Source organism: Heterodontus francisci, chromosome 42 (assembly GCF_036365525.1).
Source record: "Heterodontus francisci isolate sHetFra1 chromosome 42, sHetFra1.hap1, whole genome shotgun sequence".
NCBI classification, from domain to species: domain Eukaryota; kingdom Metazoa; phylum Chordata; class Chondrichthyes; order Heterodontiformes; family Heterodontidae; genus Heterodontus; species Heterodontus francisci.
Window position 1 is genome coordinate 14,871,106 of NC_090412.1, and position 18,284 is coordinate 14,889,389.

The 18,284-nt window shown below is 42.3% G+C and overlaps 1 protein-coding gene across 1 annotated transcript in view; it reads right to left on the reverse strand.

Annotated features, from left to right (window-relative positions):
- The window catches only part of chuk (component of inhibitor of nuclear factor kappa B kinase complex), a 110,881-nt gene that overhangs the window by 24,220 nt on the left and 68,377 nt on the right, over positions 1 to 18,284 (reverse strand). The window contains exons 13-15 of the mRNA XM_068020610.1: positions 18,089 to 18,212; positions 12,540 to 12,691; positions 4,344 to 4,405 (exon numbers count right to left, since the gene is read on the reverse strand). Coding sequence (XP_067876711.1) covers positions 4,344 to 4,405; positions 12,540 to 12,691; positions 18,089 to 18,212 — 338 coding nt within the window. The remainder of the gene's footprint in view (positions 1 to 4,343; positions 4,406 to 12,539; positions 12,692 to 18,088; positions 18,213 to 18,284) is intronic.

Here is an 18,284-nt window from a genome sequence, read left to right on the forward strand (position 1 = left end):
CGATATTAGTCTTCTTTGAGCAGAACAAGAGGATATTGAGTCTGAAACAGCATGTCCTAAATTATATATATTATATATATATATAAAAACATTTTCAGGATTCCTCTTGTATATAAAGGCTTTGGAAACTGGCCTGTTGGTTCCCTATATATATATATATATATATATATATATACACACTCATTTCCTGCTTTAGCTCAAACATGGAAATTAGCTTTCTGGAGGCTAAGCTTTAAATGTCAGCAACACCCCCACCCCAACCCCGCCCCCACGCACCCCCTTGACTTCAATATAGCTGCAGTGCTAACAGCTGGCATATTGTGTAAAGGAGAAAGACTGTACCATATTTTTTTTTTATTCATTCATGGGATGTAGGCGTCACTGGCCAGGCCAGTATTTATTGCCCATCCCTAATTGCCCTTGAGAAGGTGTTGGTGAGCTGCCTTCTTGAACAGCTGCAGTCCATGTGGGGTAGGTAAACCCACAGTGCTGTTAGGAAGGGAGTTCCAGGATTTTGATCCACCGACAGTGAAGGAACGGCGATATAGTTCCAAGTCAGGATGGTGTGTGACTTGAAGGGGAACTTGCAGGTGGTGGTTTTCCCATGTAATTGCTGCCCTTGTCCTTCTAGTTGATAGAGGTCGCAGGTTTGGAAGGTGCTGTCTAAGGAACTTTGGTGCATTGCTGCAGTGCATCTTGTAGATGGTACACACTGCTGCCACTGTGCTTCGGTGGTGGAGGGAGTGAATATTTGTAGATGGGGTGCCAATCAAGCAGGCTGCTTTGTCCTGGATGGTGTCGAGCTTCTTGAGTGTTGTTGGAGCTGCACCCATCCAGGCAAGTGGAGAGTATTCCATCACACTCCTGACTTGTGCCTTGTAGATGGTGGACAGGCTTTGGGGAGTCAGGAGGCGAGTTACTCGCTGCAGGATTCCTAGCCTCTGACCTGCTCTTGTAGCCACGGTATTTATATGGCTACTCCAGTTCAGTTTCTGGTCAATGGTAGCCCCTAGGATGTTGATAGTGGGGGATTCAGCGATGGTAATGCGTTGAATGTCAAGGGGAGATGGTTAGATTCTCTCTTGCTGGAGATAGTGATTGCCTGGCACTTGTGTGGCGCGAATGTTACTTGCCACTTATCAGCCCAAGTCTGGATATTGTCCAGGTCTTGCTGCATCTGGACACGGACTGCTTCAGTACCTGAGGAGTCACAAATGGTGCTGAACATTGTGCAATCGCCAGCGAACATCCCCACTTCTGACCTTATGATTGAAGAAAGGTCATTGAGGAAGCAGCTGAAGATGGTTGGGCCTAGGACATTACCCTGAGGATCTCCTGCAGTGATGTCATGGAGCTCAGATGATTGACCTCCAACAACCACAACCATCTTCCTTTGTGCTCGGTATGACTCCAGCCAGCGGAGGGTTTCCCCCGATTCCCATTGACCTCAATTTTGCTAGGGGTCCTTGATGCCATACTCGGTCAAATGCTGCCTTGATGTCAAGGGCAGTCACTCTCACCTCACCTCTTGAGTTCAGCTCTTTTGTCCATGTTTGAACCAAGGCTGTAATGAGGTCAGGAGCTGAGTGGCCCTGACGGAACCCAAACTGAGCATCACTGAGCAGATTATCGCTAAGCAAGTGCCACTTGATGGTACTGTTGACGACACCTTCCATCCCTTTACTGATGATTGAGAGTAGGCTGATGGGGCAGTAATTGGCTGGGTTGGACTTGTCCTGCTTTTTGTGTACAGGACATACCTGGGCAATTTTCTACATTGCAGGGTAGATGCCAGTGTTGTAGCTGTATTGGAACAGCTTAGCTAGTTCTGGACCACAGGTCTTCAGTACTATTGCCAGAATATTGTCAGGGCCCATAGCTTTTGCAGTATCCAGTGCCTTCAGTCGTTTCTTGATATCACGCGGAGTGAATCGAATTGGCTGAAGTCTGGCATCTGTGATGCTGGGGACTTCAGGAGGAGGCCGAGATGGATCATCAACCTGGCACTTCTGGCTGAAGATTGTTGCAAATGCTTCAGCCTTATCTTTTGCACTCTTGTGCTGGGCTCCCCCATAATTGAGGATGGGGATATTTGTGGAGCCACCTCCTCCAGTTAGTTGTTTAATTGTCCGCCACCATTCACGGCTGGATGTGGCAGGACTGCAGAGCTTAGATCTGATCCGTTGGTTATGGGATCGCTTAGCTCTGTCTATTGCATGCTGCTTACGCAGTTTGGCATGCAAGTAGTCCTGGGTTGTAGCTTCACCAGGTTGACACCTTATTTTGAGGTATGCCTGGTGCTGCTCCTGACATGCCCTCCTGCACTCTTCATTGAACCAGGGTTGGTCTCCTGGCTTGATGGTATTGGTAGAGTGGGGGATATGCCGGGCCATGAGGTTACAGATTGTGGTTGAGTACAATTCTGCTGCTGCTGATGGCCCACAGCGCCTCATGGATGCCCAGTTTTGCATTGCTAGATCTGTTCGAAATCTATCCCATTTAGCACGGTGATAGTGCCACACAACACGATGGACGGTATCCTCAATATGAAGGCGGGACTTCGTCTCCACAAGGACTGTGCGGTGGTCACTCCTACCAATGCGGTCACGGACAGAAGCATCTGCGGCAGGCAGATTGGTGAGGACGAGGTCAAGTATGTTTTTCCCTCATGTTGGTTCCCCCACCACCTGCCGCAGACCCACTCTAGCAGCTATGTCCTTTAGGACTCAGCCAGCTCGGTCAGTAGTGGTGCTACCGACCCACTCTTGGTGATGGACATTGAAGTCCCTCACCCAGAGTACATTCAGTGCCCTTGCCACCCTCAGTGCTTCCTCCAAGTGGTGTTCAACATGGAGGAGTACTGAGTCATCAGCTGAGGGAGGGCGGTAGGTGATAATCATTAGTTTACCTTGCCCATGTTTGACCAGATGCCATGAGACTTCCTGGGGTCCAGAGTCGTTGTTAAGGACTCCCAGGGCAACTCCCTCCCTACTGTATGCCACTGTGCCACCACCTCTGGTGGGTCTGTCCTGCCGGTGGGACAGGATATACCCGGGGATAGTGATGGCAGTGTCTGAGACATTGTCTGTCAGGTATAATTCCGTGAGTATAACTATGTCAGGCTGTTGCTTGACTAGTCTGTGGGACAGCTCTCCCAACTTTGGCACAAGCCCCCAGTAAGGAGGACTTTGCAGGGTCGACAGGGCTGGGTTTGCCGTTGCCGTTTCCAGTATCTAGGTCGATGCCGGGTGGTCCGTCCGGTTTCATTCCTTTTTATTGACTTCGTAGCGGTTAGGTACAACTGAGTGGCTTGCTAGGCCATTTCAGAGGGCATGTAAGAGGCGACCACATTGCTGTGGGTCTGGAGTCACATGTAGGCCAGACCAGGTAAGGACAGCAGATTTCCTTCCCTGAAGGACATTAGTGAACCAGATGGGTTTTTACAACAATCGACAATGGTTTCGTGGCTATCATTAGACTAGCTTTTAATTCCAGATTTATTGATTAAATTCAAATTCCACCTTCTGCTGTGGTGGGATTCGAACCCATGTCCCCAGAGAAATACCCTGGGTTACTAGTCCAGTGATAATACCACTACGCCACCGCCTACCGTTCTTGAGCTAGTAGCTGGCCAGAAAAGGTATTTGTCCAAGTTACATATTCAGTCACTGTACCAGCTCTAAAACTGGCCCCATTATGTCACTAAGTTTGAAAAAATGCACACGTTTTACTAACTGGCACTTTACTTCCTCAATTACAAACAACTATTTATTATTTTGCTTCTTTAAGTCAATGGAAAATGAAAAGGTACTTAGTAAGGTATAGTTTATGTTCACAAATTAAGTAGCATTGTAACAAGATGTAGCCAGAGGAAAATGTTGCACAAATTTGAACCTAATGTACATTGAGAACCCAAAAATATTTGGAGCATTTTATTTGGTTGTCACAAGGCTGAGTCATAGACTTTCCATACCCTTATCCCAGGTGTACAGCAGTAAACAGCATTATTGTCATGATCCTCTGCACAAACAAGTGAACAAAGCACTGTATTTTGATCCTTCTCATTGACAGGGCCAATAAAATGCTAATCATCCCAGTTCAGTGAAGAATATTTAATGGTTGCATAAAAGCGAACCAGAAATATACATAAATTCAACCATTCATTTGGTGAAGCTAACATTTCACTTCATACTGCCAAATCATCCTACAGTAGTGTAGACTGTACTCAATATCAGTATTTTTAATGTGCTGCTCATTACTCAGTAAGTTTTGAAGTATAAAATTAGGAATGATTCTTTCCAATTTTTAATTTTAAGCACTAACAAAACTTGTGATTTACTCACTTGTTTACAAGCTTCTGCCTTCTCTTCCATTTCTTTCCACGCTTTCAACATCTTCTCAGAAGCTAACAAAAAAAAAGTATTTTCATTTCACACTTAAAATTAACAAAGATCTTCATAACAAACTTATTTTACCTCAAACTTCAAAATCAGTTTTCATCCAAAAATTCGTATGGCAATGATAGGTAACCATCAGAACATAAGAAGTTTAGGAATAGAATAAAAAGGCATGAAATTGAATAAGGCAGTGTTTCTTTCCCTGAGAGATCAAATACAGATTTACACACTTTCTCACCATTTCCCTCAATCTGTTCATTCCCAGGAAATGTTCCTTTGAACTCATTTATACTCTCCACCTCAATGGCCTTGCCTAGTAACCTATTTCACAACACTATTGTCGATTCTTCTTATTTTTAACTGTTGTTTAAACTTGCGTCTATTCATGTGTAAGCTTTTCACCAAAGTGAACAATTGCCTGGACTAATTTTGTTAACTCCTTTCACAACTCCTTCGTAAATTTCCCTCGCTGCTTTACACAAATATCTGCATGCACACAAACACAAATGGCACTTTAAACAGTTCTTGTAATTTATCAAATAGCCAAGATTTCCATCCTTTAAAGTCCTTTCTCTTTAAATAACATAAAAACCGGTAGTATAAACTTTGCATATAAAAGGTAATGAGAAGTATGATGAGATAAAGGACAGTATCACTCAGTATGACCTGCTTCAATCATGAGGTAATGTGATCTGATCTCAACTAGTTGGGAGTCTTGCTTCTCTTCATTGAGCCTGAGTCTCTGATAGTTTGTTTTAGAAATTCGATACAATAATTTTAAAAAACGATATATCGGTCAGAAAATTATCAAGGGAGTGCTTAAGCATTAGCACTTTAGACTTCTAATTATTCAAAAATGCCTGCTTTCAGCAATCAATCTGGCAATTACCAGTGGGGCTCCAAAATACAGAACTGCACAGCAGTGTAAGTGGAGGAGCTGAAAAGGATTCACCCCATATTACTATAAATGTCATGAGTTGCTTCAAGAGGTATTTCTTAGTAAGTTGGTATTTAGTTTGTCATTAAACCTGCTGACAAGGGCGGTAGTATTGTTGTTGTTCTGCAAACGACCTTTACCTTACAGAGGCTGAATGTCAACTCTGTCACTTCCTGGTACTTGCTCCTGGACCTCATGACCCCACCACCAAACATTAAGCCATCGCTTCCAAGATTGTCAGTGACCTCATCCATTCTGGAGATCTTCTCTCCAGAGCTTCCAACCTCATAGCCCTCCCAAGTGTGCACAGCCCACTTCTGCCTCCTTCCCAAGATCCGCAAACAGGGCAGCCCTGGTAGAGCCATCATTTTAACTTGCTCTTGCTCCATGGAACTGTTTACTTCCCATCTCAACTCTATTTCTTTTCCCCTTGTCCAGTCTCCTCTCAACTATATCTATGGCTCTTCTGACGTCCTCCGCCACTTTAATAATTTCCATTCTGAAAATAGAGACATGTTGTCGAAGCTTTTCGTCTTGCACTCATCAGGACAATCCGCAAGAATAACCAATGTAAGGGAAAACAACAATTTATACTGCATGAGAAGAGATTGGTTGGCAAGTGAACTCTGATTGGTAGAGGCGTTACCATGGTGAATGCACCAGTTTACATTGACTGACAGTAAACTGCCAAGCTTTGTTTAAAATTTAAACCAGGCAGCTTAACTCTGATTGGTCAAAGCATTGCCCTGAGGAATGAACCAGCGAATGGCTGTCGCTTATTTTGTTCAGCTGAAACAGGTACAATGTTTGTCCATATTCTTTCTGTCTGCAAAGATGAGGGCCCTGTGTATTAATAAATGTAGCTTCCAGTATGCACAAATGCGCCACACTGCGAGCCCTACTGACAATCTTAAATTGGTTGTCAGCCTTATTCTGAGCACACTGTGGATTATTTAGCAAATTTTGTCCAATTGCAGAATCACATCAAATGTTGGACACTGTGTTTTGAGTTTTGCAAGCGCAGGCTGGTATCTTGCCCGTTCCGAACAGCAGAAGGGACATGTTGTTTGATATGATCCGCCAGTCTTTGGGACGTATGGCCTATATACCAAGCATCACACTGGCATTGAAATTCATATATCACATTACTCACTTGTGTGATAGGCAGAACGTCTTTTTGGCTTGACCGCAGCATCTTGTTAGTGGTGAACATCACACATATTGCTACTGCATAGTAGTAGTGTGAAACAGCTAGCTTCACGTGTTGCTCAAATTTTTGCAAGCCCCCTATTTTGACTAGAGATTTTACAGCCTTCCAGACACAATTATTTCAGATTATAATATTTTCCCCCATTTTTTCACTCCAAACAGCAGATGTTGGTAATGATTCTGCCATTCTCATTTACACCTCCTCCAGACCCATCTTTTGTTTCTTCACTTATCCCGTAACCATCTCTTTCACCTTACACATCAACCCTTTTGTCATTTAAACTCCCCTCCACCCCCTCATCGACCTTTCCTTTTGGTCTTTCCTTCCCTCCCCTTCTCTCCTCTCCTCTCGCTGTCTGTGTACTTGCTTAAAGCTTGTTACATCTCCAACTTTTCCTAGTTCTGACAAAAGGTTATTAACCTGAAGCATTAACACTGTGGCCAGAATTTTACGCCACCCCAACAAGCCAGATGATGGCAGGGGGTGATGTAAAATGGAGCGGGAGGCACCGGGAATCCTTCCCGACCCGCTCCTGCCTCCGCCTCACTTTACAGAGTCTCAGAATAAGGGGTAGGCCATTTAAAACTGAGATGAAGAGGAATTTCTTCACTCAGAGGGTGGTGAATCTTTGGAATTGTCTACCTCAGAGGGCTGTAGAAGCTCAATCACTGAGCATGTTCAAGACAGAAATCGATAGATATCTGGATACTAATGACATCAAAGGATATGGGGGTAGTGCGGAAAAGTGGCATTGAGGTAGATGATCAGCCATCATCTAACTGAATGGCAGAGCAGGCTCGATGGGCTGAATGGCCTACTCCTGCCCCTATGTTCCTAACATGAACAGTTTCCAGGTCCTCCATTTGTCTTTTCAGCAGTTTCCTGACTCACACCTATCCTCCACCAGCCACCTTCAATGAATTTGCTCTCACCTTGAACAACTTCTTTTAACGCCATTCAGGTCCTCAGATAAAATATGTTATGAATGGGAACCTGCACTTGTCCTAGATATCTTGTATTTTTTCAGTCCTACTCAGAGTCGCTCCATGGCCTCATCTTCTTTTACATTAATGACAGTGGTGGTGTGAATTCTTCCACTCACTCTGTTCTTGAACATTTTATCAAGTACAAACACTTTCAATTTCGATTCATTGCTCACCTTCAAGTGGTCCTCATCTGATTCTTCCCTTCCTCTGACTTCACTCTTTCTATTTATGGTAATGGGCATGCCACAGACATCTATCACACTGACTCCTTCAACAACCTGGATGGAGTCTGCTTTACCCAGTGCAATTCCTGTAAAAATTCTATTCCTTTCTCCCACTATCCCTATTTCACCTGTTCTGATGATTCTATCTCTTGCACAGAGATCCTAAAATGCTATCTTTTTTCCTCGACCAAAGCATCTCCCACCACAATGGTTGACAGTACCCCTGACCAGGGTAGTCTCATTTCCTCTGCTCTCACACTAATTCTTCCTTTTGTAAACAAAAGGGTTCACTTGTTCTCATTTTCTACTCTATTAGCCTTCACTTTTTGCAAAACTATTTTCCAACATTTATGCCACCTACAATATGTCGTCAACATCAAACACATCTTGATCTCTCTTTATATTCTGGAGGGATTTTTCCATCACCTCATCTTCCAGTTTTCTTTCCTTGGCATTTTCCTGTGTAAGTACAGGAGTGCAACACCTGTTACATAGGAACATAGGTAGATAGGAACAGGAGTAGGCCATTCCGCCCCTCGAGCCTGTCCCGCCATTCAATGAGATCACGGCTGATCTGCGGCCTAACTCCGTATACCTGCCTTTGGCCCATATCCCTCAATATCTTTGCTTAACAAAAATCTATCTCTGATTAAAATTAACAACTGTTCTAGCTTCAACTGCTGTTTGTTGGAGAGAGTTCCAAACCTCTACCACCCTTTGCATGAAGAAGTGCTTCCTAACATCTCTCCTGAACGGTCTGGCCCTAATTTTTAGACTATGCCCCCTAGTTTTAGAATCTCCAACCAGTGGAAATAGTTTATCTTTATCTAGCCTGTCTTTTCCTGTAAATATCGTGAAGACTTTGATCAGATCACCCCTTAACCTTCTAAATTCTAGTGAAAATAGGCCTAACTTGTGCAATCGCTCCTCGTAACTTAATCCCTGTAGTTCAGGTATCATTCTTGTAAACCTACGTTGCACTCCCTCCAAGGCCAATATATCCTTCCTAAGGTGTGGTGCCCAGAACTGCTCACAATACTCCAAGTGGGGTCTAACCAGGGTTTTGTACAGCTGCAGCATAACCTCTGTGTCTTTATACTCCAATCCTCTAGATATAAAGGCTAGCATTCCATTAGCCTTTTTGATTATTTTCTGCACTTGCTCGTGGCATTTTAAAGATCTATGCACCTGAATCCCCAAGTCTCTTTGGACATCCACTGTACTTAACCTCTTCCCATTTAGAAAGTACCCTGCTCTATCCTTTTTTGGTCCAAAATGGATAACCTCACAATTGCCCGCACTGAAATCCATCTGCTACAGTTTTGTCCATTCATCTAGTCTGTCACTATCTCCTTGCAATTTTATGCTATCATCTAGACTGTCTACAATGCCGCCTAACTTTGTATCATCAGCAAATTTGGAAATATGACTTACTGTGTCATCATCCAAGTCGTTAATGAATAATGTGAATAATTGAGGCCCCAACACAGATCCCTGTGGGACACCACTAGTTACATCCTGCCAATCAAAGTACTTACCCATTATCCCCACTCTCTGTCCCCTACCACTCAAAACTTCCTAACCATGTCAATAATTTGCCCTCAATTCCATGGACTTCTGCCTTCGTTAACAGTCTCTTATGTGGGACTTTATCAAATGCCTTCTGGAAGTCCATATAAATAACATCCATAGACATTCCCCTGTCCACTACCTTAGTCACCTCTTCAAAAAATTCAATGAGATTTGTCAGGCATGAGCTTCCCATCATGAATCCATGCTGGCTGTCCCTGATTAACTGAAAATTTTCTCAGTGTTCAGTCACCCTATCCTTGATTATAGACTCCAGCAACTTGCCCACCACAGATGTCAGGCTAACTGGTCAGTAATTTCCTTGGTTCCCCCTTCTTAAAAAGTAGAGTGACATGTGCAACTTTCCAATCCAGAGGGATCACTCCTGAATCTAGGGAACTCTGAATGATTATAGTTAGGGCATCTACAATGTGCTCACCTACTTCCTTTAACACCCTTGGATGGAAACCATTAGGTCCTGGGGATTTCTCACTCTTTAGTTCCAGTAATTTCCTCGTTACTGATGTTTTACTTACGTTAATTGTATTAAGTCCCTGTCCTAGCGGCTATTAATTTTTTCGGGACTTCCGGCAAGTTTTCCTCCTTTTCAACTGTAAATACTGAGGCAAAGTAATTGTTCAACATGTCTGTCATTTCCCCATTATCAATGACAATATCTCCATTTTCAGCTTTTAGTGGGCCTACATTGCTCTTGACCCCCCACTTTCCCTTTATTTAACAATAAAATTTCTTCTTATTGATTTTGATGTCCCTTGCAAGTTTCCTTTCATAATCCCTTTTAGTAGCTCTTATAAGCTGCTTTGTGACCCTTTGCTGGTCTTTGTATTGATCCCATTCGGCCGGATCTGTGCTGCGTTTTGCATTTTTGTAAGCCCTTTCTTTTAGTTTTATGCTATCCCTAATCTCTTACGTTGTCCATGGCTGTTTTTTCTGTGGTGGAGCTTTTTCCTCTCAGGGGTACATAGTCGCTCTGTATTTCATTAAATGCTTCTTCAAATATTCTCCACTGTTCTTCAGTATTTTGACCCATTAACAGATCTACCCAGTTTACCATGGACAGTTTCTGTCTCATCCCGGTAAAGTCAGCCTTACCCAAGTCTAAAATTCTAGTAGCTTGATTCATGCTTTTCACTTTCAAACGCTACCTTGAATTCGATCATCTTGTGATCATTATTTGATAAATGTTCACGCACAGTTAGGCTACTAATTAAATTTGGCTCATTACTCATAACTAAATCTAATATTACCTGTCCCCTTGTTACATCTAGGACATATTGCTGTAGGAAACTATCCTGGAACATTCCAGAAATTCACTACCTTTCCGACAGGTGCTAGTCTGCCTCTCCCAATCTATGTGTAAGTTAAAATCCCCCATTAATACTACTCTGCCTTTGTTATACACTTGCCTAATTTGTGCATTTAAACAAACTAACACCTCAGAACTGCTACCAGGGGGTCTTTTCACACCTATTACAGTTTTAGATCCTTTTCTGTTCCTAATTCCACCCATAAGGTGTCCACTGGATGCTTTCCCCTCATTATATCCTCCCTCACCAACGAGGTGATACTATTTCTAATCAGTAAGGCTACTCCACCCCCTCTGCCATTTTCCCTGTCCCTCCTGTAAACTTTATAACCAGGTATATTTAGTTCCCAAAAACTCTCTCTCACTCCGTTATTCATGGCCTAAACAATCCTGCTGTGTGAGACAGCAATTTGTATGCATTTTCCAGGATTCTACAATAGTATTTGTCACTTACAACATGGTTTCCTTTATACAATGGAGAATGAAACACAAATTAAGTGATCGCTTGCCTGAACATCTGTTCTGTTTAGAAGTGTGACCCTGAGCTTTTTGTGTCTCATCACTTCAACATCACCTCCCATTCACAACCTGATGCCTTGGTTTATGGCATCTACACCATTCCAGCCAAACTCAATGCAAGCTTCAAGAACAGTACATTTTCTTTCTCCTGGTCACTTTATATAATGTGTTAATGTAGGAAAACTTCCCAAGGCAGTTCTCAAGGGTCAAAAGACCTGGTGGACAGCTAAAAGTAGGTGTCATCAATTAGCATGTGGAGGCTGACCCAAGTCTACAGATGATGTCATCAAAGGACAGCTTACATAAGGATGAAGAGAAGGACAAGGAAAAATCCTTGGGGGGGGGTCTCCTGAGTAAATGGAGTGAAGGCAGGAAGGGAAGTCATTGCTGGTAATGCTCTAGCTAAAATTGGGTAAGTAACAGTGGAACCACGCAAGCCATTCCTATCTCAGCTTCTGGACAACAGAGGAAAGACATTGCAGGAGCTGGTCAAAGGCTGCACAGATGTTGAGAAGGATGAGGAGCGATAATGCAATACAGTCTCTGCCACAGAGTTTCATTTGTGGTTTTTATTAGAGCTGTATGTTATGTGGCTGAGGCAGATAACTGATTGGAGAGATTCAAATATGCAGTTGTGGAAAAATAGGTATAGATTTAGCAGGTGACTACACTTTCAAGGATTTTGGGGAGGAAAGGGAGGCTAGAGATGAGACCACCGTTTGCAAGGACAGAGGGATCAAGGATGGTTTTTTAAGGAGGGAGGTGAAGACAGCAGTTTTGAAAGGCAGAGAGGAAACCATTTACAATATCAGCAAGCGTGAGCCCAGGAAAGGAAATTTGATGGTTCGTAGTTTAGTGGAAATGGGGTCAAGGGAGCATGAGGAGGGGTCTTATGGACAAGGTAAATGGGAAGAAAACACTGAACTCTCCTCTCCCAATTTAAATTGTACTTACCTACATGACCCTGACAACATAACAAGAAAATCAGTTGCTTCATCATATAATTTTGTTATTGTTCCTTGTTATAATCACATGGTCACCAGGGATAAATGACAGATGAAGTTTTTGCCAGTCACATTATTCCCATAGGCCAATTACTATGCTCACAACCAAATAGCAGATGAACAGACATGTGGTTACTGGCTGTATAAATTCAGGAAATTCCTGTTCCTACCTACAGTCCCATCAATTGAACAAGGAACAGTCAGGTCAGTCATGCAATTAACTGTAGCCAATGGGATTGCTAGGGATCAAGAAAAGAAAGGTCACTTGATCGCTTCTAGTCAATGTAATTGCTGAAAATGCCATTATGATTCAACATTCACAAGATCACTATACATTCAAAAAAAAATAAAAAGTTGAACACTTACATATTCCATATGCCATTTGTTCACTGTATTTTTCCAGATCAAGCCCAATGCTCGATTGAAAAAAGTCCAACTTGGCCTTTAACTGCTGGGAATTAGAAAACATTGTTGTCTTCATTTTTGTAAGGTTATTGTTGTAACGAAGGAGACTCAGCCTGGAAATAAATTACAATCCATAATGACAATGAGGGTCCACGGAATACTTGAAAATGTAAATCTTTATACATGAAATAAAGATGATCTATTGAAAGTCCCTTCATTGGGATACCAGAAAATAACCCTTAGAGTAACAGTGAAGTGACTGGCAAACAATCTCTGCATTCTAATCTTCAGACATAGACAATTAAAAACTAATACATTGAATTTGCAAAACGAATCAAACACAAAGTGATACTGGAAATGTTAAAATATTGTAAAACTAAATTAATAAAATTTGATTATAAAATCAAATATTCCTGTTAGCCAATGTTGTTTAACAATACAGCCGACACGAGTTGGTGACTTAAGACCCAATAATGAAAGTAATTAATTCCACACAAAGCAAAAAATAACAAAATCAAATACTGCTTGTGTGTAAATGAAAACACACCTGCCAAACAGAACATTGAGGTTCCATTTACACTGCTACTAAACTTGTAGTATTAACATACTCTCCATGTTGGACAGTCATGTCCAAATGTTGTGATCATTAAGCTATTTTCAGCCAAAAGATATTTCCTAACTCATTCTTTACATACTAAAGCTATCAGGTTCAAACACACACTAATAGAAATTGGAAATGTGCCTGTCAGGAAATAATCATAATCTTTGCTTGTTGCAGGTAAGTTGGGATGTTGCATATACTGACAATGTGATTTTACAGTGGCTGACTGGAACTAATGCAGTACATTGAACACAAACCCTGAAATTGGAGTAGAAAAGAGTAACCAATTGTACAAATGAATTAAGGCAATTTTTCAAATAAATTAACAAATTTAATTATACATTTTCTCCCTCCAATCAACTTGATTAAATCATGGGTGAATTACCTGCTCTATTTCGTTCCTATGAGATGAATTTGTGAGGAAAGTTAAACCATCTCCATCTCATAGGAGATGGTTAAAACAAGACATTACAGAAACATTTTCATGTCTTCACAAGTTCCCAAAATACACATGCAATATAAACATTCAGTTGTAGATTTGTGCTAAATTTTAAGCCTTTCAGACTAATTGAAGTAGCTCAGTGAAGCAGTGCATTTCAGTTCATTTCTTCCAAGTAGCCCCAACCCACTGCTCTTCACACTAACTGAAATACTGCCTTCAGTTATCTAGTATTTAAGGAAACAACTGATTTTTTTGTTGAAAGGCATCTCTAATTAAACATAAATTTACTGCAAATAATATTACTTGTCAAAGTTATTTGTTACAAAAGTTCAATAATTGTGAAAATTACCCCATGAACACATTATGGCACCATCTCTCAAAATATTCTCTGTAGTTTTGCTGAAAATTAGATTTGAGGAATGGTATCCAGGAAGAGGCACCAACTAAAGCCACTGCACGAGACCAGTGTCCACAAAAAGGGACAATGAGGCAGGGCAAAAAAATCATTGAAAAGGAAATTACCCTAGATTGCTCTTGTATGCCACCCAGTGGGTATCTCAGTAAAATACCAGATGGCTGTCTCTCACCTATGCCAAATTCATAGTTTGGAGCTGATAGGGAGCCAGATTTTGCTGAAAAAGTAACAGCATTGGAATGATACATGCTGTTATTAATGCGCAAATTGGCCAGCAACTTTTAGTGAAGAGATAGCCCATGAATTCTGAATTGCCACAAGTTGTTGGGTGATTTGCAACAATCCACTGTTAACATCGCATGAACAGAACCTCACTCTTAACTTCCCCGTGATGTTCATGAAGTTACTGCCGTTTCACTTTAAATTGCCCATTAAACTCTTCACAGAAAGTTAACTCGAGTAATTAACTGTGTAAGTACCTTTTTAATGTGATAATTGTTAATGACAGTTAATCAAATTATTGTTCACTTTCTGGGTAAGAAAATTAGTGTGGGGTCTCATTCCTTCAGGTTGTGATTTGTTTTAGGAGATTTAATAAATGTCAAATTTTGCATTTTTGATATTTTTCTTAATTTTCCTTTCCATTTTTTCCCCTTTCTGTACTTGGATTTGACATTATGTAGTCATTCAATCTAATTCACGCTCCTTCTCAATCCTTCCTCAGTTTATTTCTTAATGTGTTAATCTCATTGGTTAAAGAGATAGACTGTTGGTCCTGTTATTCACCAAGGCCCCAGAAGCCCTGTTGCCCTCGTTGTACCACTTAAAATCTAAACATGCATGAACAAGTCTAATTAACAGGGCATACCATGAGATGCCCCACTCCTACAAAATCTGTCCCACTGGAGTGACTGGGGATGAAACAGTGGGATTTTATAATCCAAGTTATAATCACATATTATAAAGGGCATTAAGTTTACCGAAGCACTGGAACTCAGAAACAAATCTAAATTTAAGCTCCACATTAGCCATTAGTTCTACATTTTCTTACATCACAACAGTGACTACGCTTCAAGTACTTCATTGGCTATAAAGCGCTTTGGGTGGTCCTTGGGTCATAGAAGGTGCTATATAAATACAAATTCATTCATTCTTATCGGCCAAGTTCTGGACTGCACCATGAAATGCTGTACATTAGCACAGTGTTCATATTTCACAAGAAATAGTAATGGTAAGTGCAGGTAACAACTTACATTTAATATAATAAAATGTCCCAAGGCACTTCACAGGAGTATTATAAAACAAAATATGACACCGAGCCACACAAGGAGACATTAGATCAGATGACCAAAAGCTTGGTCAAAGAGGTATGTTTTAAAGAGTGTCTTAAAGGAAGAAAGTGAAGTAGAGAGGCAGAGGGGTGTAGGAAAGGCATTCCAGAGCTTAGGGCCTAGACAACAAAAGATGCGGCCACCAATGGTGGAGTGATTAAAATTGTGGATGATCAAGAGACCAGAATTAGGGGAGCACAGATATCCTGGAGGATTGTGGGGCTGGAGGAGATTGGAGTTAGAGAGTGACGAGGCCATGGAGGGATTTGAAAACAAGGATGAGGATTTTAAATTCAAGGCGCTGCTTGACCGGGAGTCAATGTAGGTTAGCAAGCACAGAGCTGATTGGTGAACGGGACTTGGTGTGAGCTAAGACATGGGCAGCAGAGTTTTGGATGACCTCAAGGCAAGAGATAAAAATACAGTGGGAAAAGTGGCAAAAATGTTAGCTCAATTTGGAGAACCAAAAAAGCTCTACCTTGACTGGAAGCAGGACCACCACCTGAGAGTTGTTGCCTTCTCAAGGTCTGTTGCAGTTTGACAAACAGATGGCGAGCAAGCTACCTTTACAGAAATTTCTAGTTTACAAATTTTTAATTTCACTAACAGAGCCTGAGCATAGCCATGCTCAGAACATTTGCACAGATTGCACAGACTCATCAATTTCTGCTCCAGGATGACCTTGGTCAATGTCTGTATGCCTGTCCTTGAACCCAGCATTCAAAGAGTGCAGGTGGCAGGAAACACAGCTGCAGCCCTCATGTCTTTGAGATAGATGTGTACAGTTTTCCCCAATGGGATCAATCAGTGAGTCCAACAGGCAGGAATGGGGAGCAAATTAAGAACTTGGGCAAGAATTGCAAGTGTTAAGGAAAGTGATTCAAGGTGAAATTGAAGAGGTAGGTTTTGAAGAGGCTTTTAAAGATTGGGATAGCTGATGCAAGGCAAAAGGGTTTAGGAAGAGATTCCCAGCTCTCAATAGTTTTTTTTTAAAATTCATTCATGGGATGTGGGCGTCACTGGCCAGGCCAGCATTTATTGCCATCCCTAATTGCCCTTGGGAAGGTGGTGGTGAGCTGCCTTCTTGAACCGCTGCAGTCCATTTGGGGTAGGTATACCCACAGTGCTGTTAGGAAGGGAGTTCCAGGATTTTGACCCAGTGACAGTGAAGGAACGGCGATATAGTTCCAAGTCAGGATGGTGTGTGACTTGGAGGGGAACTTGCAGGTGGTGGTGTTCCCATGTATTTGCTGCGCTCGTCCTTCCAGTTGTTAAGGGTCGCGGGTTTGGAAGGTGCTGTCTAAGGAGCCTTGGTGCATTGCTGCAGTGCATCTTGTAGATGGTGCACACTGCTGCCACTGTGCGTCGGTGGTGGAGGGAGTGAATGTTTGTAGATGGGGTGCCAATCAAGCAGGCTGCTTTGTCCTGGATGGTGTCGAGCTTCTTGAGTGTTGTTGGAGCTTCACCCATCCAGGCAAGTAGAGAGTATTCCATCACACTCCTGAGTTGTGCCTTGTAGATGGTGGACAGGATTTGGGGAGTCAGGATGTGAGTTACTCGCCTCAGGATTCCTAGCCTCTGACCTGCTCTTGTAGCCACGGTATTTATATGGCTACTCCAGTTCAGTTTCTGGTCAATGGTAGCCCCTAGGATGTTGATAGTGGGGGATTCAGCGATGGTAATGTCATTGAATGTCAAGGGGAGATGGTTAGATTCTCTCTTGTTGGAGATGGTTATTGCCTGGCACTTGTGTGGCGCAAGTGTTACTTGCCACTTATCAGCCCAAGCCTGGATATTGTCCAGGTCTTGCTGCATTTCGACACGGACTGCTTCAGTATCTGAGGAGTCATGAATGGTGCTGAACATTGTGCAATCATCAGCGAACATCCCCACTTCTGACCTTATGATTGAAGGAAGCAGCTGAAGATGGTTGGGCCTGGGACACTACCCTGAGGAACTCCTGCAGTGATGTCCTGGAGCTCAGATGATTAACCTCCAACAACCACAGCCATCTTCCTTTGAGCTAGATATGATTCCAGCCAGTGGAGTGTTTTCCCCCTGATTCCCATTGACCTCAGTTTTGCTAGGGCTCCTTGATGCCATACTCGGTCAAATGCTGCCTTGATTTCAAGGGCAGTCACTCTCACCTCACCTCTTGAGTTCAGCTCTTTTGTCCACGTTTGAACCAAGGCTGTAATGAGGTCAGGAGCTGAGTGGCCCTGGCAGAACCCAAACTGAGCGTCACAGAGCAGGTTATTGCTAAGCAAGTGCCGCTGGATGGCACTGTTGATGACACTTTCCATCACTTTACTGATGATTGAGAGTAGGCTGATGGGTCGGTAATTGGCCGGGTTGGAGTTGTCCTGCTTTCTGTGTACAGGACATTCCTGGGCAATTTTCCAATTGCAGGGTAGATGCCAGTGTTGTAGCTGTACTGGAACAGCTTGGCTAGGGGCGCGGCAAGTTCTGGAGCACTGGTCTTCAGTACTATTGCCGGAATATTGTCAGTGCCCATAGCTTTTGCAGTATCCAGTGCATTCTGTCAGAAAGTTAGACAGTTCTAGCTACAAAGGGAAAACAATGAACGGTGCAAAAATCATAGCGTTGTTGATGGCTCCAAGTGAGCAAATGATGAACTGATTCTAAATTTAAAGTCTGCAGGGCTTTATAAGTTGATTTTCTGGTGTATTATCTTCAGTCTCTTCTCCAACATTGACTTACATTGCAGCTCTCTGTCCTTGGAAAAGTCTGCTGTAGTCCTCCTTCAATCCACAGACATAATTCACAGCTTCACCCCATACCTTCCTCAGTTGTACATTAGGCAACATTATCTTGGCATCTCGCACTGCAACAATATATTATTAAATGTTAATTGCAGTCAATACTTCATGTTTCTGAATTTTAATTTTGATAATAT